This window comes from Melospiza melodia, chromosome 14 (genome assembly GCF_035770615.1).
Source record: "Melospiza melodia melodia isolate bMelMel2 chromosome 14, bMelMel2.pri, whole genome shotgun sequence".
In the NCBI taxonomy this organism is placed as follows: Eukaryota; Metazoa; Chordata; class Aves; order Passeriformes; family Passerellidae; genus Melospiza; species Melospiza melodia.
In genome coordinates this window covers 19899044-19925358 of record NC_086207.1, presented here as the reverse complement: position 1 = coordinate 19925358, position 26315 = coordinate 19899044, and the positions used below count along the sequence as shown (strand labels likewise).

Sequence of the window (26315 nt, the reverse complement as noted above, 5' to 3'; positions counted from 1 at the left end):
GCCCTCAAAACACATTAGAACTTGTTGGATCTTACAAACCCTTTTAGTAAATATTCCCTGAAAATAAATGTATATTCCCAGGAGGTAAAGGCTGCCCCTGGGTACCAGCACTTCTCTCTCCTGGGCACAGCAGGCACTGACTCATGGCTGGGGCATTTTTAGGAATCCTGTGTACATTGGCTGTCAGTGCAGATCTATTGGGGATTATCCTGGGGGTTGGGTCTGCCTTTCAAAGAGAACCCTCACATCAGAAATCTCTTTGCAGAAGGATTTGTTGAATACCCGTTCAGGGAGAGACAATGGCTCTGTCCTGGTCTCTGCTGGCTGCAGGAATCCTCCCTCTCTCCCTGTTTGAAAGGTGCCCGACTCCGTGTTCAGCTCCTGTTTCTCCCCTTGTTTCCAACACCAGAATCTGTTGGTTTAAAGCTGTTGGAGAACCAAAGCAGAGGCCGGGGCCATGCAGAGCAGCTGCAGCAGCAATCAGTGACTTGCAGGGTTTATTTTCCCCAAACCTGTCAGTATTTAACAGGGCAGGTGGCACTGCCCACCCAGGGATGGGCACCTGTGCCTGGATTCCAGGCAGCTCTGGCCCCCAGCCCTGGGGAGGCACAGACAGTCTGCACCTGGCATCTGCAGGAACAAAACTGCCTGCCACAGCTCCTGCTTTTCCCTCCAAAGCCTTGAATAACAAAAGTGCTTCACTTCCATCTGGTGAAGGTGGCAGAGAGAGGCTGAGACAGACTCTCACAGCGCCAAGGTCAATATTTAGGAATTCCCTTCAAGAACAGCTAATTCACAGCCAGAGCTAAATAAAGTCCTGCTAACCCCAGCACAGCATCAGTAACATGCACCCATGGTCCAGCTTAAAGCCTGACCTCTGTTTTATTTAGGTATCAAACCCCATTCTGCTGGGTCTGAACTCAGGAGTGAGCTCAGAACCCCCTCAGAGTGAGCTCAGAAAAACCCCTTCCCCTTCTGTTTGTGCTTTCCCTACCCCCAGACTCTGTCCCTTGCCCAGGGAAGGCACCAGACTGAGAGGGCTGCTGGGGAGAGGACCAGGCTGGGATCCCACGGGCAGATTCCCAAGCCCACAGCATCAAAGCTGGCAGCAGTTCCTGAGGACAGGGCAGAAAGGGGTGTCACAGGCTGGCTGCAGTGCCCAGGTACCACTGACTCACAGCATGGCATCTAAAACCCCCCTGTCCCCCTCAGACTCCTTTTGGGAGCGGTGTTGTCTGCCCTGAGCTGTCCTCCCGAGGGTTTGCCCACTGCCCACAGCAGTCTGGACACACAGTTCATCCATGACTCACGGCCCACTGCTGCTCACAAAGTCTGTCCTTGCTCCTGGCTCTCAGTTTAGGCCTGGGCGTCAGCCTTGAGCTCGGATCTTTCCTTTATACTTGGCTCTCTATTGAAGTTCAGATCTTGGACAGAAATCACAAGTATTTAACACCAATTGAAGCACCCTCCCTTCCCCTTCCCCAGTGTGCCCATTGCTGCAGGGTGTTCACAAAAGCTCCCACTTGATGGGAAGAGTTACTGGCTGCCAGACTCCAAATGGGGATTGTGGAGCTCACACTTACCCTGCTGGGATGTGATCCTCCCCAACCCACGGGGGATGCCCGCTGACTGCCCAGGGATCGCAGGGCAGGGCTGGGCGTGCAGCTCACGAGTGAGGAAAAGGTAAAACCCCACTGGGATCCTGGCTGTGGCACTGCCAGCCAGGGGCAGGGGGCACAGCAGCTGCTGATCCCCACACTCTGCCTGGTGGTCACAAAGCTTTTGGTTTAGTGGGGGGATTTTTTTTCTACTTAGACAATCCAGGGTTTCTTTCTGTCTTGATTATCACAAGCATCAGAGCAGAGCAGCTGTGGCTGCCCCTGGGTCCCTGGCAGTGCCCAAGGCCAGGTTGGACACTGGGGCTTGGAGCACCCTGGGACAGAGGAAGGTGTCCCTGCCATGGCAGGGGACATGAGGTGAGACTGGATGGGTTTTAAGGTCCCTTCCGACCCAGACCATCCTGTGTCTCCATGGTCCTTGGCTGCATCCCCGTGGCCCCAGAGCAGCTGTGGAAACACGGGCACAACAAAGGCCACGGTGTCTCTGAACTCCCACTCAGGAGCTGCAAATAGCCAGCGTGGGTGAAACCTCAGGGGCTGAGCTGCAGCAGGCTGTTAAAATTGCAGCCTTGCGTCCTGCTCTGCGCCCTTTGTGGTGCTCTGTTGTTTACAGAGATGAGGAGGGGCAGGAGAGCACCCAAACACATCCCTTCCCTCGGAGGGCTGTGTCATGGAAAGCCAAGGCAGGGCTCTGTTTTCCTTGGAGCAGTGGCTGCCCTGCCTGCCCCTGCTGCTGGCACACAGCCTGTGGGCACACTTGTCGCAGCGAGGGCCAGACAGGTGCCCAGCCCTGCAGGACACAGGTGTGCCCCTGTCTGGGACAGCAGGAGCAGGATTAGGGCTGCGCCTTCCTCGGGCTCTGGCAGGTCCCAGGGAGTGACTCAGGCTCCTTCCAGGACTGAGGGTGACACACAGAGAGCTCGGTGTCCGTGGCCACCCACTGCCACCAGTGAGAATTCTCCCATTTGTGCCTGAAGAACACAGACAGAGCAGTGACCTGTCTGCCTCCACAGACCACGAGAGGTGGAGATGCACAGCTGCTCTCCGTAGTTTACTCCAGTGACTTCTTAGCCACACTAAATCCAGTTTTTTTGCTGACCCACTCATCTTCATTTAACAAGATTCAGCCCTGAGCTTGCCTTGCTCTGATCTTTCATCTGAAACACTCCTTGCCCTCTCCTACGTGCTGCAGCTTTTCACTGGAAGGAGTTTTCTCCAGTCCCGAAGTCGTGCAGATAAGAAAATTATTATTTATTGGAGGAATTTCCTGGTAATAGCCATTATTAACTCAAGCTTTTATCACACTGTAATTGAGCAACAGCCTAAGCTCCTTACTCAGGCAGCTTGGAGGAAGAAACTCAGGGGTACTAGAGACCGAATTTAAAATGAGACATTGGGCAACAGAATTAAGAACAGGATTCTTCCAGCCAGGCTTACTTAGATATTACAAAGAGCAGCTGTACAGCCCTTACACAAACATTGCAGGATGAACACCATTAACTGCCTGCACATTTCCATGGTAAATCACTGCTGAGCCTCTGGTGAGCCCAGAAACCCCAGTGATTTTCCTTGGAACAGCCCAGAGCAAGGCTGCGCTGGAGGAAGTTGGATTTCTGAGCGATGCTGTGTCTGCTGATGGTTAACCACCAGGATGGATGTGGGCTTTCACTTGGCCTGGGGATGAATCCTCGATTCCAGCATCCTCTGCCTCCCTGGGGAAGGACGGGGTGCAAAGGCTGAGCCCAAACTCAAATCCCAGTTTGAAGCTGGGGCCAACCCTCGGCTGGGCTTGGCCACCCTTCAGAGGGGCAGCTGCAGGAAGGGCAGCCTGACTCCGTGAGAGCATTCCTGATTGTCACTCCCTGAGCAGCAGCAGCAGCCTGGCAGGGGCTGGGCCCTGAGGGTGGCCAGGACAGAGGGACAGACACAGACACGGACCTGAGCAGGGCTCAGCAGAGGGGCGGCACTGCAGGGCTCACAGGGGACACGGTGCAGCAGGAGAGCCAGGCCACTGCTGGGGTTCACAGCACAGAGGGAACTCCTGGGCTGCAGTTTGTCATCCGGCTCCGTCCGTCTGTCCGTCTGTCCGTGGGTGAGCGGGGCAGCCACACCTGCAGCTCCAGCCCAGACAGCCACAGTGGGCTCTGTGCCCGTGTCCTGCATGGACAGCGGGGGTGGCACGGGGACAGGGGAGAGGTCACTGCAGGGTCACTGCAGGGTCACTGCACGGGGACAGGGGAGAGGTCACTGGGAAGCCAGGCACAGGCAGGTCCAGGCAGGAGAGGTGCCCACAGCCCTGCCCATACCTGAGGTGGCAAACCCCAAACAAGGGTCCTGTGCCTGCTGCATCATCCCTGAGTCCTCAGCAGCACAGAGCCACCCTCCTCCTCCTCGGTGACAGGGATGAGACTGGTGTCACTCGTGGCACCTGTCAGTGGCTGCTCCAGCCAGCCCCATGTGCTGGGAGGCAGCAGAGCACAGGAGCAGGGACCAGGCTTGGCACTGGCCTTGGCACAAGGCTGGGAGATGGAAAGGGCACCTGGGAAGGGCAGACAGGACCTGCTGCATCCTGGAGGGAAGGGGGAGCCCAGGGTGCTTGCATTGCCAGAGGGGTCCCCTGGGTGAGCACATCCTCCAGCCCATCCTCGGCTGCAGGGACTGGGCTCTGGTGATTCCCTGCCCAGGTGCTCTTCCACCCAGCAGGTCCCACACGCCCAGTGTCCAGGTGTTGTCCCACCCAGCAGGTCCCACACACCCAGTGTCCAGGTGTTGCCCCACCCAGCAGGTCCCACACACCCAGTGTCCAGGTGCTCTTCCCACCCAGCAGGTCCCACACACCCAGTGTCCAGGTGCTCTTCCCACCCAGCAGGTCCCACACACCCAGTGTCCAGGTGTAGTCCCCACCCAGCAGGTCCCACACACCCAGTGTCCAGGTGCTCTTCCATCCACACACCTGGCTGGCTCTGGGAGGGAGGGTTCCAGTCCAGGACAGGTCCCGTGGGATCTGTGGGTCTGTGTGTGCAGCCAGGGCTGCTCCTGCTCCTGCTCCTGCTCCCAGCCCAGACAGGACACAGGGACAAGGCCCTCCTGGCACCGCTCCTGCTCTGGGGCTGCATTTGCTCCTGGGGCTGGAGCTGCAATTAAGTTAATCACCGGATGGCCGAGGGCCGTGGGTGGGAGGTAATTAGAAAGGGGAGGTAATTAGAAAGGGGAGGATGCCTTGGTTTTCCTGCCTCCCCACGGACAGCACAGCCTGGGGGAGGCTGCCCTGGCTGTCCCGGGCTCAGAGCTCTGGAAAAGCCACACCTAGCTTAGGGCAGGGATGGGGCTCCCCTTGGGCATCCCTGAGGGCCCAGGGCTGGGATAACCCTGTCCCTCTCTGATGCTGCTGTGCTGGTCATTAGTGACACCTCTCAGGAAACTGCTGAAGTTTCACCTTTACAGCCCCTCTGTTCTCCCTGCCACAAATCCAGTGTGGCTGGGTGGGATGGCTGTTTTCTGGTGCAGAGCAGCAGATGATGACAGCAGGCATTAGTTAAATTGATTTTTATGCTTTTGGTTGCACTTCACACAACATATTCTACTTGCAAAGGGTAAAACCTGGCTGATAAATACTTCATTAAGCAGTTAATCACATCACTAGAGATAAAATCACCCGGCCATAAACAAGCCTAGAAACGAGCCAGTGCATTCCACTGATAGTCACAGAGTGATCTATTATATATTTATCATATGCTTTGCCTAATCATTTATTAATCCTTCTAAGAGAATGTACAGGCCAAGGAATTCGAGCTGTGCCTTGCACTGCCAGCCTCAGGAGGGGAGGCAGCCCCTGCAGGCTGCCCATGCTGATAACCCCAGACCCACCAAGCTGCTCCTGCAGCATGAGGAAACCTCTGCCTGTGTCTAATCCTCCCCTGGGTGAGGAAATCCATCCCATGAAATGGTTCTCTACAACTTGGAATGAATAAAATCCCTGTTTGTCTGAGAGGTGTTTGCTCCACATGCCCAGGTAGATCTCAGACTGCCCCAAAAACCACAGGAATCCCTTGGAAAGGCAATTCAGAGCCTGAATTCCCTAAAAATATTCCACCTGTTCTAGATGCCTTCCATTCCACGTGGAGTGTGTGAGCTGCCTGGGAGGTGACAGCCTGCTCGGGGGGCTGCAGTCACAGTGGGAACGGGCAGGGAGCCCATCAGGAGGTGACGCTGTCTGATCCCAGCTGAGTCACACGTCCTGGAACAAACTGCATTCCTGCTTTAATGGAGAAAATAACACTTTCCGAAGTGAAAGCAGCTCGAGTGTTTCCACTGAACTCCCCAGAGCCAGGTTCACGAGACACTGATCTCATTACCCAGAGCTGGACAAAGCCTCAGGACACTCCTGGGTTTAGCAGCTTCTCATCTCTCTGGAGCTCTCCGGGTGATCTCTAGCTGATCATCTAAATGACAATTGTGATTAGCTGCACTTTTCATCACCATTTCCATCAGAGGCCATGCAGAACATTTCTTTCCAACCCTACATAAAAGATTGTGTCCAAAGCCAAGGAAAATGTTGATGCATTTGGATCAATCCAATCTGGTTTTAACCCAGTAGGTGAGATTCTTCTGCTTTCCCCCGTGTAGTAGCCAGGTATTTCATACCCAAGAAAAGAAGGCTCACCTCAGCTGGCTACCTTTGGGGTGAGTCTTCGCTGGCCACTAAATCTGTGCCACAGGAGCCACCATTAAAAAAAAAATCCACCAAAATTCCTGGCAATTCTGCAAAAAACTTTTGGACCATTAGGAATCCCCCTCATTTCCATCAGCACCACCTCTGTCATGCAAACAAGGGCTGTGGGGTGAAATCTGCACAGCTCTAGGGCAGAGAGCAGAGATTCCTTCTCTCCCTCCATGGCTCCCAGTGTGTGCTGTTATTGCAGAGCTCACAGCCTGACATTGGCAGCACAACCAGCCCTCCATGCTCAGTCAGATGCTCGCAGAGTTTGGGATTTCACATCAAAGCCACTGGTTTGGCCAGTGATAAAGTCTGGAACCAACCCCAAACTTCTCAGAATTTCACAGCTATTGCAGCCCTGCCCTGGGCTCCTCTCCCTCAGAGCTGCAGGGAGCAGCACAGCGCAGCCACCAGGGCTCAGCAGGACCTGGATCAAATGAACATTTGGGCTTAACTCGCCTCCTAAGGGTTTTTTTACCTTCAGAAGTTATTTCTGGTCCTTTGGGATGCTGACACCTCCATCCAGGAGGAAGAGCTGGGTGCCCTCAGCTGCCCATGCTGCAGATGGAGCTGGGGCTGTCCTGGGGCTGTCCTGGGGCTGTCCTAGAGCTATCCTGGAGCAGGGCTGTCCTGGGGCTGTCCTGGAGCAGGGCTGTCCTGGAGCAGGGCTGTCCTGGAGCAGGGCTGTCCTGGAGCAGGGCTGTCCTGGAGCTGTCCTGGGGCTGTCCTGGAGCTGTCCTGGGGCTGTCCTGGAGCTGTCCTGGAGCAGGGCTATCCTGGCTGCAGCCCCCAGGGATCCTCCTCGTGGGGATTTCTCTGTGCACAGAGCTGGAGGAGAGAGGAGCCACAACCACAGCTGCTCATGGACAAACAGGCTCCAGATCCAGTCCTGGTGTGACCAGGGGGTCAGAGCTCAGCAGCAGCCATGCCCTCACAGCCATCTCCTTTTGGAATATTTTCCTTTCTCCATGGGGCACCCAGTAACCACTGCAGTGTGGTGTCTCTCAGCCTTGCATATTTGAACAGCTTTCTGTTCTGCTTTGAGCTATTTAATAGCATTGTTGGGCTCCTACCCAAAGAAATAAGGCCCTTTATGTTGTCTTTGGTTCAGGCTCTCTCTCTCACTCGAGCTTTTTAATTCCCATAAAAACCTAACATGTTCCTGCCAGAAGTATAATGCTAGGGCCATGAGTGGTGGTGTTTGTAGAGGAACAACTCCATGGCCATAAAGTCTGAGAACAGCAATAGTATTTAGCACAGGGAGACAAGGGGAGTGGAAAAGTGTTCATGAGCTTTGCTGGGGCACTCAGGGCAGCTGGCAAGCACTGGAGTCTTCCTAAAAATAGCAAAAATAACCTTAGAGGAAATCAGTGATGATGAAGAAGCTGTTTGCAGTTGAGCTGCTCTGGTCAGGCTGTCTGGACATGCCCTCAGCCCTTGAGGTGGCTGTGGTAGAATCCAGGCTGCTCTCACTCCTGCCTGCAGAGTTTGCTGAGATCCTGCTCAGAGCCCTTGGATCTGGGGTGTTTGCCTCTCAGTGCCACCCATCATCAACCCAGGAGAATTCTGGGCGCCTTTTACCCTCAGGTAAATGTTCAAGAAAAGCTTTGGTTCTAGGAAATGACCCAGTGATGATGTGGATTAAAGCTCAGTGGAGGAGCAGAGCCCCCTGTGCCACCCTGGGTGATTGGGGGCTTTCCTCCAGGGAAAGGCTGGCAGCTGGCAAGGAAGCTGAGCTGCTGCACTATGGTGTCTTGAAAGGAAAATGAATGTAGGGACCAGACACTCTATGAAATAATTTCACCTGATAATAGTGTTAAACAAAGATTTTGTGTCTGTATTTGGCATCAGCTGCTCTGGACACCTCCAGGAGCCACAGAGCTTCTGAGGCTGCATCTCCAGTCTCATGGCAATAGGTGGGGCTGGGGGCTGTCACTCCAGACAGCACTTCCCAAAATCCCAGTCTGTGTCAAATGGGGGCTCTGAGAGCCTGCAGTCTGTGCATAAGGCAGAGCTGGTGCAGAGGCTGGGGGTGCTCTCACCAACAGCCACACTCTTCATCTCCAGGGATTCATCTTTAGCAATCCAGCTTCCAGAGGTTTTTATTCTCTGCAGGCATCTGGGATCCATTTCCAGGAGTAATTTCCTCTTTTTGCAGCTGCTTTTGCAGAGCTTTTTAAGTACCAAAGAGTTTAGAGCTGAGTGTTTAGAGATTGTCTGTGTGTGTACATGTGCGTGAGTGTGTGTGCTGCAGAGCTGCCACCCTCAGTCTCTCCCAGGGCACTCCAAGCACCACAGCAAACCCACACAGTGTGGTACTGGCTCCATCCCAGTAGCACAACTCAGTCCTAGAGAGACATTTTTACAATCTATAAACACATATAAACAGTGACTATAAAATATTTTCCATAATATAGCTGTGGGAATACATGACATTTAAAGCAACTTCCTGCATCTAGATTTATTCTGTGCCTTGTCTTTTTCTGTTCATAAATCCGCTTCTCTCCAAGCACTACAGAACTTTGTGTGTGAAAGACAGAATGAATCTGTGGGAGATTTTAAATGCAGTTTCTAGGCTGAAAACATGACTGTACCTGAAATATCCATGGGACTCTGGCCCCACCTGTGGCATCTCCTGATGCCACATCTGCGAGGGCACTTCTGTGACAGCACTTCTCACTTCCCAGCCTCCAACCTCCACAGCATCCTTCTTTGATTGGTCTGGAGATGCCTTCAGGTTTTGGCACAGCATCTGCTTAGACACGGATTGAGACCACAGCCTCCAGCAAAATGAGGTTTCAGTATGATCCTTCATTAGACCAGCTTGCTCCAAGCCCCAGTGTCCAGCCGGGCCTTGGGCACTGCCAGGGATCCAGGGGCAGCCAAGGGCTTCCCCACCCTCACAGGGAAGGATTTCTTCCCAAAATCCCAAGATCTAACCCTGCCCTCTGGCAGTGGGATCCCCCTGATCCTGTCCCTCAGATCCCTGAGCAAAGCCCTCTCCAGCTCTCTCAGAGCCCCTTCAGGCACTGAGATGCTGCTGCTTGACTCATGGCATATCCTGCACTCAAAATTCCCATTTCCAAATGCTGTTGATCAGTGTCTGGGTAAATCTGCTCAGCCTGGCAGTGAAAGCTCCTGGCCCTGCCCATCTCCCACCACATCTAACACACATCTCTCTGTGTGTCCTGACCTTTTCCATCTGTGTCCTGGGCAGGTGAGCTGCACAGTGCCAAGGGATGAGCAATATTTACACCTGACACACAGTGGGTGTTGCAATTCCTGGTCATAATTGTGTTTGAGAGTTATAATAGTGCAGAGAGAGTTTTACCTGGGCTCCCTTCCCGCCTCCTGCGGGTTCCAATCAGACACCGGCTGTTTTCCAAACTGCTTTTCTGAGCGTGTAATTTTAGCCCGCGCGTCACCGGAGAGGAGAACAAAAACAGAACTCACCGTGATCAAATTAAAGAGGCCAGAATCCCTCCTGCCCAGCCCCACCCAGCGAGGAGACAGCCCCCCACACCTCCCACGCTGGGGAGCATCCCCTGGGCTGTGAATCACCAGCGGGACCCCCGGGATCCCTCCTCCTTCCCTCCCTGCTGCCTTTAAAGCTGGGCAGCAGCGTGTGCCAGCACTCGGTGTCACCCCTGTGCCAGCTCTGGTGTCACCCTGGTGTCACCTCCCTTGCATCCCAGCAGCAGCAGCAGCAGCAGCGTGTGCCAGCGCTCGGTGTCACCCCTGTGCCAGCTCTGGTGTCACCTGCTGTCCCCTCCCTTGCATCCCAGCAGCAGCAGCAGCAGCAGCGTGTGCCAGCGCTCGGTGTCACCCCTGTGCCAGCTCTGGTGTCACCTGCTGTCCCCTCCCTTGCAGCCAGCCCCGGGAGGAGGAGGCTGCGCCATGGCCGAGGGGGAGATCACCACGTTCAGCGCCCTGACGGAGAAGTTCGACCTGCCCGCGGGCAGCTACAAGAAGCCCAAGCTGCTGTACTGCAGCAACGGGGGGCACTTCCTGCGCATCCTGCCCGACGGCACCGTGGATGGCACCCGGGACCGCAGCGACGAGCACAGTGAGCAAACCGGGGCGCCTGGGGGGCTCCTCGAGCTGGGGTTTCATCAGCTGGGGAGGGAGAGCTGGGGAAAACGGGGTCTGGATGAGGCTGGTGTGACAGCGCGTCTTCCAGGGGCTGAACGCATCTCCAGGGGACAAACACACATCCATGGGGAAAAACACACCTCCAAGGGGGACAAACACACATCCCAGAGGCCAAACGTGCCTCACAGGGGCCAAACACACCTCCCTAGAGCCAAACACAAATCCAAGGGACAAAAACACCTTCTGGAAGCCAAACACACATCCCAGGGGCCAAACACACCTCCCTAGAGCCAAACACACATCCCAAGGGACAAACACATCTCCTGGAAGCCAAACACACATCCCAGGGGCCAAACACACCCACAGCAGGGGAGGTGTGAGGTGTGTGCTGTCCAAGTGCAGATTTGAAGGACAGCAATAGATATCTCCAGTGTTGAACCTGGCACTGGCTTCCCCTCACGGAGGCAGACAGACAGACAGACAGACAGACACAGGGACACACAGGGCTGGCTCACACGGGGAGCTGCCCTGGCAGGGGAGCTCAGGGCAGCCTGGCATCCCACAGCATCACACACAGCATCACACTGCCAGCCGTGTGCCACAGCCCTTTACTCTGTCACCCTGGGCAGGGTGTCCCCTCAGCTGTCCCCATCCCTGCAGGCAGTGACCCTGGTGGCTCCAGCCCATGGGACACTGGCACCTCTGCTGGGAGGAGATGCTCCTGCAGACACCACCACTTGTCCCACCAAGGAGTCATTGGGAATTTAATGCTGTTTGTGCTTTTGCATTACCAAAAACTCTTCAGAGGATTTTTTAACCTGCTGGGCACACAGCAAAGCTCCTGCAGGGCTCCGTGGGCAGCAGGGCTGGGCTCTGCCCCTGCTCTTGGCAGAAGCCTCTGGGTTCATATCCTGAACATTTACTGGAATGGCACCAGGCCCTGCCAGGCTCCTATCTCGTTGGAAGGAAGGGCTGGGAGGAGCCAAACCAGCCTTACAAAGTGCTAAGAAAAGCACTTTTGTTTTCTTTAAACCACAAGCACACATGTGGCTTCTCCCCCAAACGTAACCTTTCCTCTGGCTATTGTCGTGTTACTGACAGGCAGTTTAGAGCCAGTTTTAATTACAAACACTGTCTCCCCAGCACAGGCAGTGCTGGGGAATGGATGAAGATGAGTGGATAAACACAGCGTGCAGCTCCCGTCTCCAGGCAGGAATAAACCCAGCAATAACCCTCAAACCCCTGGAAAGACTGGATGGTGCCCCAAAGGACCTGAAGAGACAGGACTGGGCTCACAGACACACCAGGAGAGGTGGTATGAGCTCAGGCAGTGTCTCTGCAGCATTTTCCAGAGGTTTTGCTGGAGTCAGAAGGAGAGGTCAGGGTCAAGATGGGATCTCCTGGGGCACGGGGAGCCACCAAGGCCATGAGCCCACTCCTGTGCCCTGGCCCAGGCTGCTGTCTCACAGCACAGATGCTGTCACACAGCCCAGCCCTTTTCCCTCGGGAAAAGCAGATCCATCACCCTGGAGAGGTGCCCAGGGCTGCCCTGTGCCCGAGGGCAGGGAGGGCAGGCAGCTCTGCATCCCAGCACCTCACACCTCCCTGCTGCTGGCCCGGGCCACGTGTTTGCAATCCTCTGCCAGAGAGGAGCCTCCCGTGAATGGTCTCGTAAACTGGGACACGGGAACACACCAACATTTACAGAGAAACCCCTGGAAGGGCTGAGTGCCAGCAGGGCAGCCCTGGGGAGAGGGACCCTGCTCTGAGCACCCACATCCTGCCCCCGCACCTGGAACACGATGGAGCTGCTCAGATCATTCCCTGGCGTGCAAGAGGAGCAGCCCAGACCGAGGCTGGCACTGTGGGACACTGTCACCCAGCTGGGACAGCACCTGCCAGCTCCAGGGAGGGACAAGGCACAGGAGCACCCAGGGTTTATGGGGAGGCCAGTGGGGACAGCAGCGTTCCAGCTGCACCAATGCTCTGCAAGCTGTCCACGGGCATTTTGTTCCAGACAAATACCAAGGATTCTTATTTTTCTCTCAAATGGCCTCAGAATCAGGAGGATCTAAGAAGAGAGAAGGAGTCACTCTCTCTAAGCCTTTGTTGTCCAGCCCCACATCAGGATCCACTTCCCACATCCTTCACATGGGCATTCCAAGCTTGCACCAATGGAAAGAAATCTTACCAGGACTCTGCAGATTCTCCAGGATGAAGCTCATGCTCATCTCTACAAAAACTCTCCTTTTCCTGCTTTCATCCCATTTCTTCATGGAAGGAAATCTCTGTACAAACCTGGAAGAGAACCTGAAAAAATTTAGTGCACAAGCTCCTTGCTCTGGACCCACTGTTTTTCCCTCTGTGGCCAAAAACCTCAGCATCCCATTGGCAGCAGGAGGGTCCTCGCACCCCTCTCTCAGGACAGTTTTTAGAGCAGTATCACCATTTTCATCCCATTTCCCCCCTTTCTCCCCGGACTGTTCCCGGGCCAAGTCCCAGATCTGCAGCACCCAGGGAATGCAGGTGGGCTGAGGTTTTCCCAGTGCACATCCCCAGCCTGAACCAGGCATGACAGGGGCCAAGCACTCCTGCAAACCTGCACCCACACTGCTTCCTAATTAATGTTATTTACTGAGCAGGAAATGCCAAACATGAAGGATGTGAACCATTACAGCAAAGATTTCACTGCAATGGGCGTTCCACCAGGACAAGAGGTAACACTGCCTCTTACCTCATCTAAATAAGGATAGACAAATTAAATATAAACAGGAAGGAAGGAGCTGGAGCTGAGACATCCGTTCATACTTCATTCCAACCAACCTAAATATTGCTGTTGTAAATCTCAGGGAAAGAGGCTGCCTATGAGATGGGAAGGATCACTGGGAAGAGCTGGAATTTGCAAGTCACTGTGTCTGCAGCCACAGCCTTTTCTATTTCCCCATTCTCCAATGCTCTGGATAAATCCAGCTGCAGCAGACAGCTGGGTGGGATGCTTTGGATCAGGGGGTTGCAGTGCAGGCATCTGCAGCCTGCCCATTCCTGGCTTAGCTCTCAAAATACTCCTTCATATGTCACTCCTTAAGTGTCTTGTCAAACCACATGAGGAATTTGTAAATTAGAGCCAGAATTAAAACCCCAATCTCCTGTGTCCCATTCCAGCATCGTAACCAAAAGGCTGTCCTTCCTTTGATGTAAAATAAGGGGAAAAATTGGTCTTTGGTTCCTGAAGGATGGCTGTGGGATTTCTTTGAAGAAGAGGGTACAAGGAGACACTTTTATTACACACTGTACTGTTTCCTATAAACTCTTTATAAGCCAGACTTCAACAAAACACCCCGCTAAAGTTCCTGGCAGTTTTTTCCCCCCTTTCCCCATTTTCCTCTCACTGTTGTTTTGTTTTTGCTCCAGTCCAGCTGCAGCTGAGCGCAGAGAGCGTGGGGGTGGTGCACATCAGGAGCACCCAGTCGGGGCAGTACCTGGCCATGGACCCCAACGGGCTGCTCTACGGCTCGGTAGGTGTGGGATCCCCTGGGAAAATGCAGCCAGGGGCAGGGCTGCAGGCATCTCACAGCTGGGCAGTGCAAACCACAGCTGGGCAATAGCTGGGCTCTGCTTGTGGTCCTGGCAGCTGCACGGCCACTCTGCATCTGGCTTTATTTTGGGGGGACATAAATGAATTAGCAAATAATGCTGTTTACTGCCCTGCTTCTGACAAATATTGTATTTCCTAGCTGACACTTGATAAATATTGTGTTTCATACCTGGAGCAGCAGCTGCCACCCAGTGTAGATGTCCCTGCCCATGGCAAAGGGCCGGAGCTCAGTGGTCTTTAAGGTCCCTTCCAGCCCAAACTGTTCTGGTTCTGCACTCTGAGCCTGCAGCTGCCACCACAGTGCTCAGGGCCGGAGCAGGAGCCAGGGCCAGGAGCAGTTTATGGAGCACAGGGCTGATTTAAAGTGCCAATTAAAATTCCCAGGTCACAGACACCTTGCTACAGGAGTGGCCCAGGGGAGTAAATCAAGGTCACCTACCCCACAGTTTAAATAAGAGCTTTACTGGGGTGTGGAAACGTCAGAGGCAGGTCTGGATGGCATCCCAGAGGGGAGAGCTGGGCTGGGATTGTCACACCAGGAACATCCCCAGCTCACTGTCCCTCCCGGGGCTCTCCTGCAGCAGTTGCTGGGTGAGGAGTGTCTGTTCCTGGAAAGGCTGGAGGAGAACCATTACAACACCTACGTCTCCAAAATGCACGCGGACAAGAACTGGTTTGTGGGGCTGAAGAAGAACGGGAACAGCAAGCTGGGCCCGCGGACTCACTACGGCCAGAAGGCGATCCTCTTCCTGCCCCTGCCCGTCTCTGCCGACTGACACCCGGCCCCAAAGCTCAGGGGTGACCCCAAACCCCAAACCCAGCTGCTGCTGCCTCCTGGAGCTCAGCAGAGCTCCCAGCTTTCGGTCAAGGCTTTGCCAAATCTGCCAAAGCAGAGCCCTGTGCTCTGCACCAAGCTTTGCAGAGATGGGGGACGAGTCCTGGCACTCTCCTGAGGTCCGTGGGGCTCCCTCTCCCCCTGCCCTCAGCTCTGTGCCTGTGTGTGCCATGACCCTCAGCTGTGTGTGCCATGTGTGCCATGACCCTCAGCTGTGTGTGCCACAACCTTCAGCTGTGCCCATGTGTGCCATGACCCTCAGCCATGTGTGCCACGTGTGCCATGACCCTCAGCTCTGTGTGCCATGTGTACCATGACCCTCAGCCCTGTGCCATGTGTGCCATGACCCTGCTGCAGCTCCCAGGGCCTGCCCTGGGCAGGCACCCAGAGATGTGCCCGAGGTTCCCCAAGAAGCTCACATTTTGTGTCCCCGGGCATGCCAAGGCAAAGCCTCCCTGCTGCTGTGTGTTAATGTATTTGTCCATCCAGGTGTGTAGCTTCTGCCATGCCCTCGAGCAGTTCCAGATTGCACCATCAGTGCCGTTATCCAGGGCCAGCCTGGTAAGTGCCAGCTGGGCATGCTAAGCCGAGCTAGGCAAAGCTCCAGCCCCAGACCTTGGCGTCCCTCACAACACCAATAGTGTGTATTTCGTGCTAGTACCTGCTGTATGTTATTTGTATTTATTTATTGAGTAAATATGTCTCTTCTACAAGCTGTGGATAAGTCATTCCAGGCACCTTGAGGCTGTCCCAGTGAGGACGGGGCAGTGGCAGTGAGGGCTGTGAGGGTGTGAAGTACCACAGCAAGGGGCTGCACGAGGGGCAGAGCATTACTCCCATTCCCAGAGGAATTCCTCCCACTGCCTCTGTGTCTGGTCAAATGGGGCTCTAAAAACAGCACTGAGGCCCCTTGGTGGCTCCCAAACCCCCCGTGAAGTTGAGTTTCTCCATTGCTGGCACAATTAACATCTCCCAGGCATCTCAAGAGCCACTGCTGCCAGCTGGGAACATCACCAGAGCACCACCCAGAGCATCCACAGCTCCTCTGGAAAACCTGAGCCAGGGCCTCACCACCCTCACAGGGAAGAATTTCTCTCCAATATCAAACCTAATGTACCGTCCTTCATCTTAAAGCATTTCCCCCTTGTCCTATCCTGCCATCAAGGACAGGGACAAGACACAAGTGCTCCCTGCTCCCAGCAAACCCGATCAGCCATCCCACATGGAGGAAGGAATAAAAAGCTGCCTTGCATATTTCTGCAGCAGCAATTAGCCACTAATTGCCGAGATTTACAATTGCTGTGCTAATTACTGCTCTCCTGAACTTCTGCACTTGCTGCACTATCTCCCCAGCACTGATAGCATCTCTGTACTCCCAGGGCTGCCAGGCAAACAGGAGCTGGCACGGGATGGTGGAGCCACAGCTGGGAAGGAGCATGTGCCAGGCCCTGGCACCCTCCCACCTGCGGGATCCACAAGGAAATAGAGGGGAATAGAGGGGAAAGGTGGATTCTGCTAATCCTGCAGGTCCCAGCTGCTCCTCCTGGCCAAGAGAGGCACCCAGCCCCTGCCTGGCCCAGCTGCTCTGGTGGGCGCAGCGTGATATTCCCGTGGCAAACACAAAGCTGAGCAAGACAGGGGGATGAGGACAGCCAACAACACCCACACTCCTTAAACACAGCAGTCACCTTCCCTGCGAGAGGCTGAGCTGTCACTCAAGTCAAAAAAGTGAATTAATGCATGAGCAGGAGATCCAGGTTTCTAATTAAAGTGGAAAGTTGGACCGTGTAATGCTGGGTTTAGCTGGGCTGTCTTGCAACACCTCATTAAGCCAGGGCACTCTCGTTAGGCTGCTGCTGCTCCGAAACCGCCCCCGCAGGTACGGCTTGACACCCAGCTGGGGAAAAATGTCAACACCTGCTCTGGAGAATAATCGCCGGGGAAGCCACAGTAATTGCTTCAGACAGACGGACAAGCCAGCATTGCCCAGAGAAACCGCGCTCACCTCGGGGCGTTTGTCCTTAGCGTGAGAGGCAAAAAAGGAGAGTTATAAGATTTAATAAAATCATTACAGGTGAATATCTCTCCCGGCGAGTGTGCTGTGAGAGGGCTGCTGGGCAGGGCCGGGCTGCATCGCATAAAAAGGAAAATAAACAAACTCATCCCCGCAGGCTGAGCACACGGGAGCGCGCGTCCCCTCCGGGATGCCCGGGAGGCACCGAGGAGTAAAGAAAATAAACAAACATCGCCGCGGGCTGCCGCGGGAGCCGCCGGGATAACCGGGAGGTGGCGGTGCCGAGGCGCCGGGATAACCGGGCAGCGGCAGCGGCAGCGGCATCCCCGGCGGGGCTCGGGAAGCCGGGACCGGGCATCCCCTCCGGAGCTCGGGCATCCCCTCCGGAGCTCGGGCACCCGAAGCGGCATCCCCGGCCCCGCCGCTGCCAGCGGGCGCACACGCAGGGCCAACATCTGGCTCAGCATCTGGAGCGCGAACGGAGCGAGAGGAGGCGCGGAGCTCCCGCTGCTGCGCCCATCCCATTTATCACCCCGCGTGGGGCCGGGGCTGCGGGACCCCCGTGGGGACAAGAGCAGGGTCACGGTCCCGCAAAAGCGCCCATCCCACAGCTTGGCCTCTCCCTCCTCTTCCTCTCGCGCCGTGGCTGCTCAGCCCACGAGCCAGAGCTCGGCCCTGGCCGGGAGAGCCAAACCAGCCCGAGCGAGGGAATGGTCTGTCATTAAAGTCTGGGAAGTGATGGGAATCCAAGCAAAAGGTAAGCTTGGGTTTCTGCTGCTTTCCTGTGGTTGGCATGTTGGGAAGGCAGCCGGAGGACATACACAGGATGGGAGCTCTGGACACGGCGCTGGCCACCACGAGCTCGGGCAGCATCGTCCCCTCAGAGGCTCCAGCAAGGACCCAGGGAGTGGTGCCCCAGCCCCAGCCTGGCCCCTGGTGATGCCATCCCTGCAGCTCTCCCTGGCACTGGGGTGTCCCCCCTCCACACACCCACCTCCAGCATCCTCCACTGCACCCCAGAGCTCCCTCCCCACCGGCCCGAGCTTCTGCCAAACCCTTTTGGGACGTCCTGACTGAGAGAGGCTCTTGGGACAGCACATCTATTCCCCTTTGTGCCCTGACTCCGCTTCTAGAGCCACTATCTGAAGAACTCCCAAGCTGAGCAGGGAGCTGGGGTAAACCTCTGTCCAGAGCAGCAGAACAATGTAAATCTCTTCCTTAAAGAGTGATTTCCATGAGGAAGGTCCCGTTGGGAAGAATGGGGGGATTTGCTGAGCAGAGCCTGCCAAGCCTCTGCTCACAGCATCACCAGGTTGGGCTCTCCTCAGCACGTGCAGCAATTTGTTCTGGCCAGCGAGGGCGGCCTGTGGCCAGCGCTAATCCCAGCTCCGGGTCGAGCCCTCGGGAGAGGGGAGAGGCCCCCCCAGCAGCCCTGGCTCCTCCCCAGGCGCTGAGCATCCCCAAGCAGCAGCTTTGTGTAATCCCCACACAAAGAGGTGGTCACTGCTAATGGGTTTACCTGCTTAATTCTCCCTGGCCCTTCCTGTCTCTCAGGGTTTTCCCTTCCCACTGGCTCGGTGCTGCAGGAAACTCTGCTTCCCACATTAAGCAGATTGTCTGCAGCAGGACAGGCAAATGCATTTATCCTGCAGAATTCCCAGGCCGTGACACGGCGGTGTTTCCAGGATATGAATCCTCTGTCCCTCACATCCTTCCCTGCCCTGCTTCCTGAGCCATGACACATTTATCAATTTATCACCGAGGCACAGGGCACCTCCAGCCCCTGGCTCTCACAGCACTTCCCTGGGACCATCTGCTGTCACCCCAGCTGCCCAGAGGGGCCTGATGGTCGTGGTGACCACCAAAGCATCTCCCACCCACTGCCAGGGCTCATCCCTGCTCAGCACAGCCCCACACCAGAGGCTCCTGGGGGTGGGTACCTTTGGGACAAGCCCAAACACTCCCCACTACCCCAAATTTACTGCTTTCTGCAGAAATTATCCCAACATGGGTTTCCTCTTCTTGCAGGAGAGAATGTGGGAAGGACATTCACACCCACATGTGCCACAAGAGCCAACCTCTGACCTGTGCCTCAATTAAAAATGGTTTCCAGGCTCAGACTAGCAAATGTTGGCCTAATTTGGGGAGGATGGGCTCTATAACAGATAGGCAGGACACTGAGCAGAAATTGGGCAGGAGAAAAATTTCCAGCCACAACCATAGAAGTTACAGCTTAGTAACTCAGGCTGCAAGGTTTGTGCTCCTTGGAGAACAAGGCCCCAAGCTCAGGTCCAAGCCCTGCTCTCCAAGGACAGCCCCAGCTTTCCAAAGCAAATCCAAGCACAACTCAAAGCCATCAGAATTCAATTGCTGCTCACTCGAGCAGATCCCCCCTGTCACTGAGCATGGAAATTCAATATGCGGGAAGAACTTGCAAGAGAAAAATTAATTTCTGTTTATTTTCTTAGCAGGAGTTTGGCCTAAACCCTTCACTTTTGGAAAGAGAGCCAGTAACTCTGTCACTTCTTTTTTTACCCTCCTTTAATTACTTTCTAACCTAAATGAGAACCAAGAGGAAGGCTTGGGGCACTATCGCAGCAGCGTTGGCCAGATGTACCCTGGCCAGAAATGTGATTCCAAAATGAGACAGAGAGCAATGAATTATAACTAAAACACTGTTTTACTAGTTTTCCTCAGAATCTGGACAAGTTTTTCCCCAACACAAAATAAATCTCTTCTTTTTTCTAGCCAAACAGCCTGTGTAAGAAAGAGCTTGGGAAGGGCATCCCTGAGGATGTCAATTGTCACTGCAGGAAAAGGAAAAGGCACATGGACACTGTGCAACAGCTTTAGCTCCACCAACACCGTGAGGAAACCCTCAGCCCAGGCTGCTGTGCTGGGGAACAGCTCCTTCACACTCAGATGTAACTTTCTGAGTGCACTACAGAGTTTACATTGTGTTAAGCCCATCTAGACATGGAACCATTTCCTCCTCCCCAGCCCTGGCACGCTGCTAAGCCCCAGTGATTAACACTGTCTGCACCAAGGAGCACAGAGCTCCCCACGGCTCCTAAACACCCTCTGCTCCCCAGCCTGCTCTGGGCTGGGTCTCTGGAACAGGTCTTCCTTCCTCCTAACACTTGGGACACATTCATTCATTCTGTGCCCATGGGATGGGCCCCAGCACATGCAGAGCAGCTCCATGGTTTGTCCTGTTCCCCCAGCCAGTTGTTGTTCCATTCTGTTCCTCCAGACCCTTCAAACCCACCTCTTCTCCTTCCTCACTGAAATGCAGGCTTAGATCTCTTTTTTTTTTAGTGAAATCCATTTTCTGGTGTCCTTCACAGCTCTCTCAGGTGCTGCCCACATTCCCAGGCTCTGCTGTCCTGCACTGCCTCAGCTCCAGCCCCATCTCCCAGCTCCCCTGCCTCTGTGAGCCAGAAATCACACCCCACAGAAGAGTTAAACCAGCCTGGAGAGGGCCTCCTGCCCCACTTTGCTGCCTGAACACCCTCCAAAAGCAATTCCACAGCACAATAACCGCAGTCAGGAGCGCTGAGGTTCCCCAGGGACAGACAGACAGCAGCAGCATCAGCCACCCCATTCTCTCCAGGATTTTCCCCCAAGGCCATTTCCATTCCTTCTGGAGTTTTCCTGACAGTCTGGGCTGTCCCCCCTGGCAGGCTGTGCTGCCTGGCCCTGTCCCCACACAGTCCTTGTCCCCTCGGGGCACAGGGACCCCAAGGAGGCCAACACAAACTGCCACCGGGACGCCATGTGCAACGCTGACAAATCTCCTAGTGAGTGTTGAAAAGGAGAAGAAAAGAAGAAATAAAAGGAGCCAGAGGAAGGAATCTGCTCAGGGAACAGCTCCATGTGGGCTTGGCACCGGGGCACTCACCACACCAGGGCTGAAGGGACGATGGGTCCTGGCCAGACGGAGCTGCTGGCCCCAGCCTGCAGGGATTCGGCCACTTCAAACGCTGGGGCTGCAGGAATTCTCTGCTGAAAAGGGGCCACACAGCCAGGGATTCCTGAAAAAGGAAAATATATGGGTGCTTCCCTCACTCCCAGCCCTGGCCAGGCTGGGGAGGGTCCCCAGCAGCAGGAGCTGGGGACTGTGGGCAGCATCACCTCAGGTCTCTGTCCCACAGCCATCGCTTCCTGCCTGTGCTTTATTTATGCCTTGTGCTTATTTTCTATACAGTTTGTCCTGAAACATGGCAGTCTGGGCTTTCGAGGCTTTCCTATCCACTGGGGTACACCCCTCATGTGGCATGACACCCCACATGTGCTGATTCTGTGCCCTGGTTTCTGCCAGCTCCACAAAGGCTCTCTGGGCTTTGGGGGTTTTTGTTTCTTGGCCCCTTTTCTTTTCCCCCTATTTTTTTTCAACTGAACTTGTGCTTTTAACAATTCCTAGCTTAAATATTTTCAAAAGTTAGAAATAGGAAAAAACCGAAAAGCTCCACTGATAACAACTTTTCCAGGTTGTCATGAAAATAAGAGAATCTCTCAGGATGCTGTGGGTGACTGCTGGGATGTGCCAATGGAACAGCGACCACAGATCCTGTTCTGGGGGTGTAACAGTGCTCCCACACCTCACCAGGACCTTAATTCTGGGCATTTGGGACAGAGCTGCTCTGTGATGATGACACCAGGAGGCTCAGCCCCAGCTGGAGCAGTGCCATGACCATCCCCCAGCTCAAGGATCAAGAATGAGAATTAAAAGAAAGAAATAATAAAAAAAAACTCTTTGAAATCAGTTTTAAGTAAACAAAAAATGGATCTCACAAGCTTCAGTAACCACAAGCATAAATTTGGGGTTGGCTGGGCTCTGTTTTGCTTGGGTTCTTTTGCATCACATATGAAGCCTATTTTAGGATGATTTGCTTGAGCAGTTCAGCACATCCCCAGGGCCAGCCTGCATTGCACAGTCACCCAGGAGCCACTGCTGTCCCCATGGCCACGGGGACAGGGACAGCAGAGCTGCTCTGGAGGGCAAACAGAACCCCCCATCCCAGGGGCTCCTGCTGCCAGGCCAAGCTGTGGCACGAGTTCTCCCTCTCAGCTTCTCCTGCTGCTGGCCACGTTCTCAGGACCCCCAGGCTGTGGGGACAAGCTCAGAGCTCTGGGGTGGATGGAGCCTGATGCAGAAGCCCAGGTCCAGCACAGAACAGTGCAGGCTGCTGTGAAAGCAAAGCAGGAATTGCCAGGGCTCACAATCACTGCTGAGGCTGGAGGCCACACACAGCTGGGGCTTTGCCCACCCTGACCAAACCAGCAAATCAAACTCACACCTATAAAACACCCACAGCTCATCCCCAAGTGCTCTGCATTTAAAGAATGGCTGCTGCTATCTTCCAAAACTCCTGATTAAAATCCATGTCTGACTGGCATGACTGCAGGTTGGCTGTATGACAAATATATCACAGAATCACGGAATATCCTGTCTTGGAAGGCACCCACAGGGATCATTGAGCCCAAGTGCTGGACCTGATATAAATATATATTTATATGAGCTGCTCAGTTTTCCAGAATCCCAACACAGAAAGTCCCCACTGAGATGAACAGGACGTGCTTTTAGTGGTTTAGCAACTGTGCATCCTGTGTGTCCTTCGTGACAGCCACGAGCCCCACCACGGCTCCCTCACGCTGCTTGGAGCACATCTGCACTTCTGCAGTAATTCAATATAAATATATATTTATATCAGGTCCAGCACTTGGGCTCAATGATCCCTGTGGGTCCCTTCCAAGACAGGATATTCCATGATTCTGTGATATATTTGTCATACATTCAGGAAGGCTGGCTTTTCAAAGCCTTGCAGGGCTTGGAACCAGCAACCATTATAATCAGGAAAAGAGCAGAGTGAGACATCTCCCAGCTTTTTATGGAATAAAAGTCCCATTTCTATCTTTATAGGGATAGATCTGATATTAAACTCCAGCTACATGAATACAGGAAAGAAAATCAGGGTTTTCTACAAAGAAAATTCCACACTATTGTTGTCAGATTTTAACATTTCAAGACAGGTAGGAAAAGTATTTCTCACCTATCACAGGAAATCATCTGGATTTTCTGTGAAAAGAGCCTGACCTGCTGAAGCACACAGAGATCACATGGAGACACCAGGGCCAGGGCAGCACCTCACCCCACTCACCAGAGACAGCTCAGGTGTGAGCATCACCTTGCACAGAACTTGGGTCTCTTCCCCCCACAACAACAACCCCAACCCCTGTGTGGCTGTTGTGCATGCCTGGGTGGAAAGAATAATCCCAATTATCCATTAGCTGTGATTATTTGGCATTAGTGAGCTTCTGTATTTTGCTGCTGCCATGGTTGGCTGAGGAAGCCTGAGAATGGCCCAGGAGGATTCTTAAAGGGCAGTTTCTTTCAAGATATTTAACTTTTTAATATTTTTATGCTTTTGCCAATTTTATTCAAATCTAATAGATCCTAATCTCTCTATCAGCAGCATCTGCACTGCTGTGAGAGAGCAGCACCTCCATGGACAGATGTGAGGTGACACAAGGGACAAAGCCCCGTCCCCAGGGGTTGTCCTGCCTGGCCCTGCAATGTCCTACTCCAGAGCACAGGAGCTGCAGCCACCTGCTGCCAGCGGGAAATGACAATGACAGGGAGAAAAGGCGGATTTTATTGTGTCTGGGGAGCTGCAGCCCCGTGAAGCTGAACTATTTAAATAGACAAGAATCTTTTGTCCAGGAAACTGAGCAGTAATAATAACATTTCCTCCCGCAAAGAAGGCTTCTTCCCAGCTGCTTTGCACGGTCCCTGCCTCCTCCTGTTCCCTGGCACTGTCCCAGCCCCTGTCACCCCCCTTTCCCCTCTCAGGCTGCAGAACACCCCACGGTTTTCCAGGCTGCCTTCACTGCACTCCCCAGCTCTCCCTCCTCCACCAAACATCCGGATTTCCTATTTGATTCCCTGCTCTGTTTTCTCCTCCAGGCTGCCTTGGCAAGCACACAGCAGAAAGAGGAAGCCTCTCCTCTGGATCTGGTGCCCAGAGCCCGGGCACAGCCCAGTTCCCCCATCCTTACAGGGAGAGCTGGTCCTGCTCACCCACACATCCCACTCCGAGAGCACAGGGCACCAGCACAGGGCCACCACCTGCACCTTTTCCAAATGCCCACAGCTCCCCAAAGCTGTGGGGGAATTTTACAAGGATGAAAGAGGGCCCAGCCCAACATTCCATCTGCTCATCAACTTTCCAAACCCTGGCCAGAGCATGGAGGTACTCCAGCTCTCCAACCAGCTACAAATTATTGAATTATTCATTCATTTCCTATGGGCACTCTTCCGAAGCCAGCCCTAAAGAAAATCCACCCCAGGACACCAGTCCTGTGCGTGGGCGTTGGGATCACTGCTGTGGCAGCAGAAAGAGACTTAGGGCGGCTGGGTACCTCACCAAGGGAATTTCCTGGAGCAAAGACCAAGCCCTGATCTGTTCTGCCAGCACAGAACAATGTGCTGGAGCAGCCAGCAGCCATCCTCTGGAGAGCAGAGCTGTGCTTCCCATTCTCCCTCTGGAACAGCATCCCTGTCCCCATGGCTGTGGGTTAAACACCAGGGCTGGGTCCCCATGGAGCATCCCATGGACAGGAGCCACCCTGCAGCCTCCTGATGGCACAAAACAACTGAAGGAAAGATGGAGTGGTCACAAACGAGATCCTTATGAAGTCAAGTCTTACCTGGAGGAAATGTGGGGCTGAGGGAGCTGTGTCTGGGCTGGAAATGAGGGGTCAGAGCAGGGGGCTGTGGCTGCTCAGAGATCTCAGCTCAAATCCTCCAATATCCTGCTGCTGCCAGGGGACCAGAGTCTCAGCAGAACCTGCACAAGGTGACAAATCTGAAAAACAAAGTGCTGGGTAACAGGAGGAATAGAAAGAAATGAGCGAAAATAAAGGGATTTAATGAAAATATATCTTGTTTCCATCTTAAAGAAGGGGAAGGGATAGAACAATTCTTATCCATAACTCAACATATTTGTTGGAATTAATTTAAGAGCAGAAAATCCACAGATAGTAAAAATATCGCTCAATCGTGACTGAAGTGTCCTGACATTGTTGGTGTAGAATCTTTGTTGGTTCTAGTAAAATAAATTGGATTTAATGGTGGTTTGATCTCTTGAGTTCAACAGGACCACAGCCCTACCCTGCACCCTCAAGCCAGCCTCAGAGCAGAGGATGGATGTGGAGTCAGGAAAGCTGCAGGATATCAACAGAAATATTGAAATTAGGGTCCAGGTTTCCATACACAAAACCCTAAAGAAACTGGATCCCAAGTGCCAGTTTTTAATTAAATACCAGCTTGGAATATTATAAAAATCCAGGAAGTAACATGTAATTATGCATCTACAAAGCTGATGACTCAAATTATTCTATTGATTTGAAATACAGTGTGTCCAAATGCATTTTACATCTGTAATAAACTTGTTAGCTTAATAAATATGTGGAGGCAACATTGAAATTTGTGTCTGATTTAGAAACAATGGCTAAATCCCTGACCCATTTGTCTGTATGAGAAAAGCAAAACAAAGGCTTCACTCCTTTTATTTCATTTCATTCTTACAGAAGTAATGATTTAGAAAATGTACATTATCATCAACACTATAATCACCATCCTGAGTCTGTAATTCCACGAGGGAAGCCTGCACTGCACATAAACTGAGCCCACTGGGGGCTGTTGAAGCTTAAGTTCCTTAAGAATTATTTTTAAATTCCTCTCCATCAGGGATGTTATAAGTAATGAGAGCAGCTGCAACTGTGGTTTGTTAGGAAGTGTTCTCCCAGCTTGTTCTAGAAAAGCTGCTTGAGAGGTCGTGGTGCTGGGCTGGCTGGTGTAACAGAACTGCATTTCAGCTGGCATCTGGCTGAGCTTATATTTTCATTTGTAAAAAATGAAAAATTCTTGGAAGAACTCCACAGCCTACAAAAAAAAAATGTTCTTCTTGAAAACGAGTTAGGAGTTAATGATAATTCCACTTTGGGCAGGAAGGAAGGGTTTAGGCTGGATGTCCCTGGGTGAGTGGGGAGGATGTTAAACCACAGCCCTGCTCAGGTCCCCCTCCCAGCCCAGGCTCTGCTCAACAGGACAAAACCTCCCATTTCCAGGAGATTCATTAAACATCTTCCGCAGAACCAAATCACTTCTATAAACACTAAGTAATTCTGGGTATGGGAAAACTTTCTGAATGGAGCTCAAATCCAGCTTTTCCTTTGATACATCCTTAGAAGAAACCTCAAATATTAACTCCTGAGAAATGTAGGCAAAATCATGTAAAAGCTGAGATATCCTGGATGTCCAATGTACTTTGTAAGTATTTTTATATCCCTTATGCCAGAGATACAGGAGAACAATCACAGACATCAGAGTAGAACTCAAATTCTGATTTATCCCACATTTAGCTACAGCCAGGGTACAC

General features: G+C 53.4%; 1 protein-coding gene and 1 long non-coding RNA gene across 2 annotated transcripts in view; one reads left to right on the top strand and one right to left on the bottom strand.

Moving 5' to 3' along the window:
* The window catches only part of FGF1 (fibroblast growth factor 1), a 20146-nt gene extending 4575 nt beyond the window's left edge, over window positions 1–15571 (top strand). The window contains exons 2-4 of the mRNA XM_063169108.1: window positions 10207–10402; window positions 13840–13943; window positions 14605–15571. Of these exons, the coding sequence (XP_063025178.1) occupies window positions 10234–10402; window positions 13840–13943; window positions 14605–14799 (468 nt within the window). The 5' untranslated portion in view covers window positions 10207–10233 and the 3' untranslated portion in view covers window positions 14800–15571. The remainder of the gene's footprint in view (window positions 1–10206; window positions 10403–13839; window positions 13944–14604) is intronic.
* The window catches only part of LOC134424927 (uncharacterized), a 24766-nt gene continuing 11122 nt past the window's right edge, over window positions 12672–26315 (bottom strand). The window contains exons 5-6 of the long non-coding RNA XR_010029506.1: window positions 24583–24740; window positions 12672–12726 (exon numbers count right to left, since the gene is read on the bottom strand). This is a non-coding gene — a long non-coding RNA (uncharacterized LOC134424927). The remainder of the gene's footprint in view (window positions 12727–24582; window positions 24741–26315) is intronic.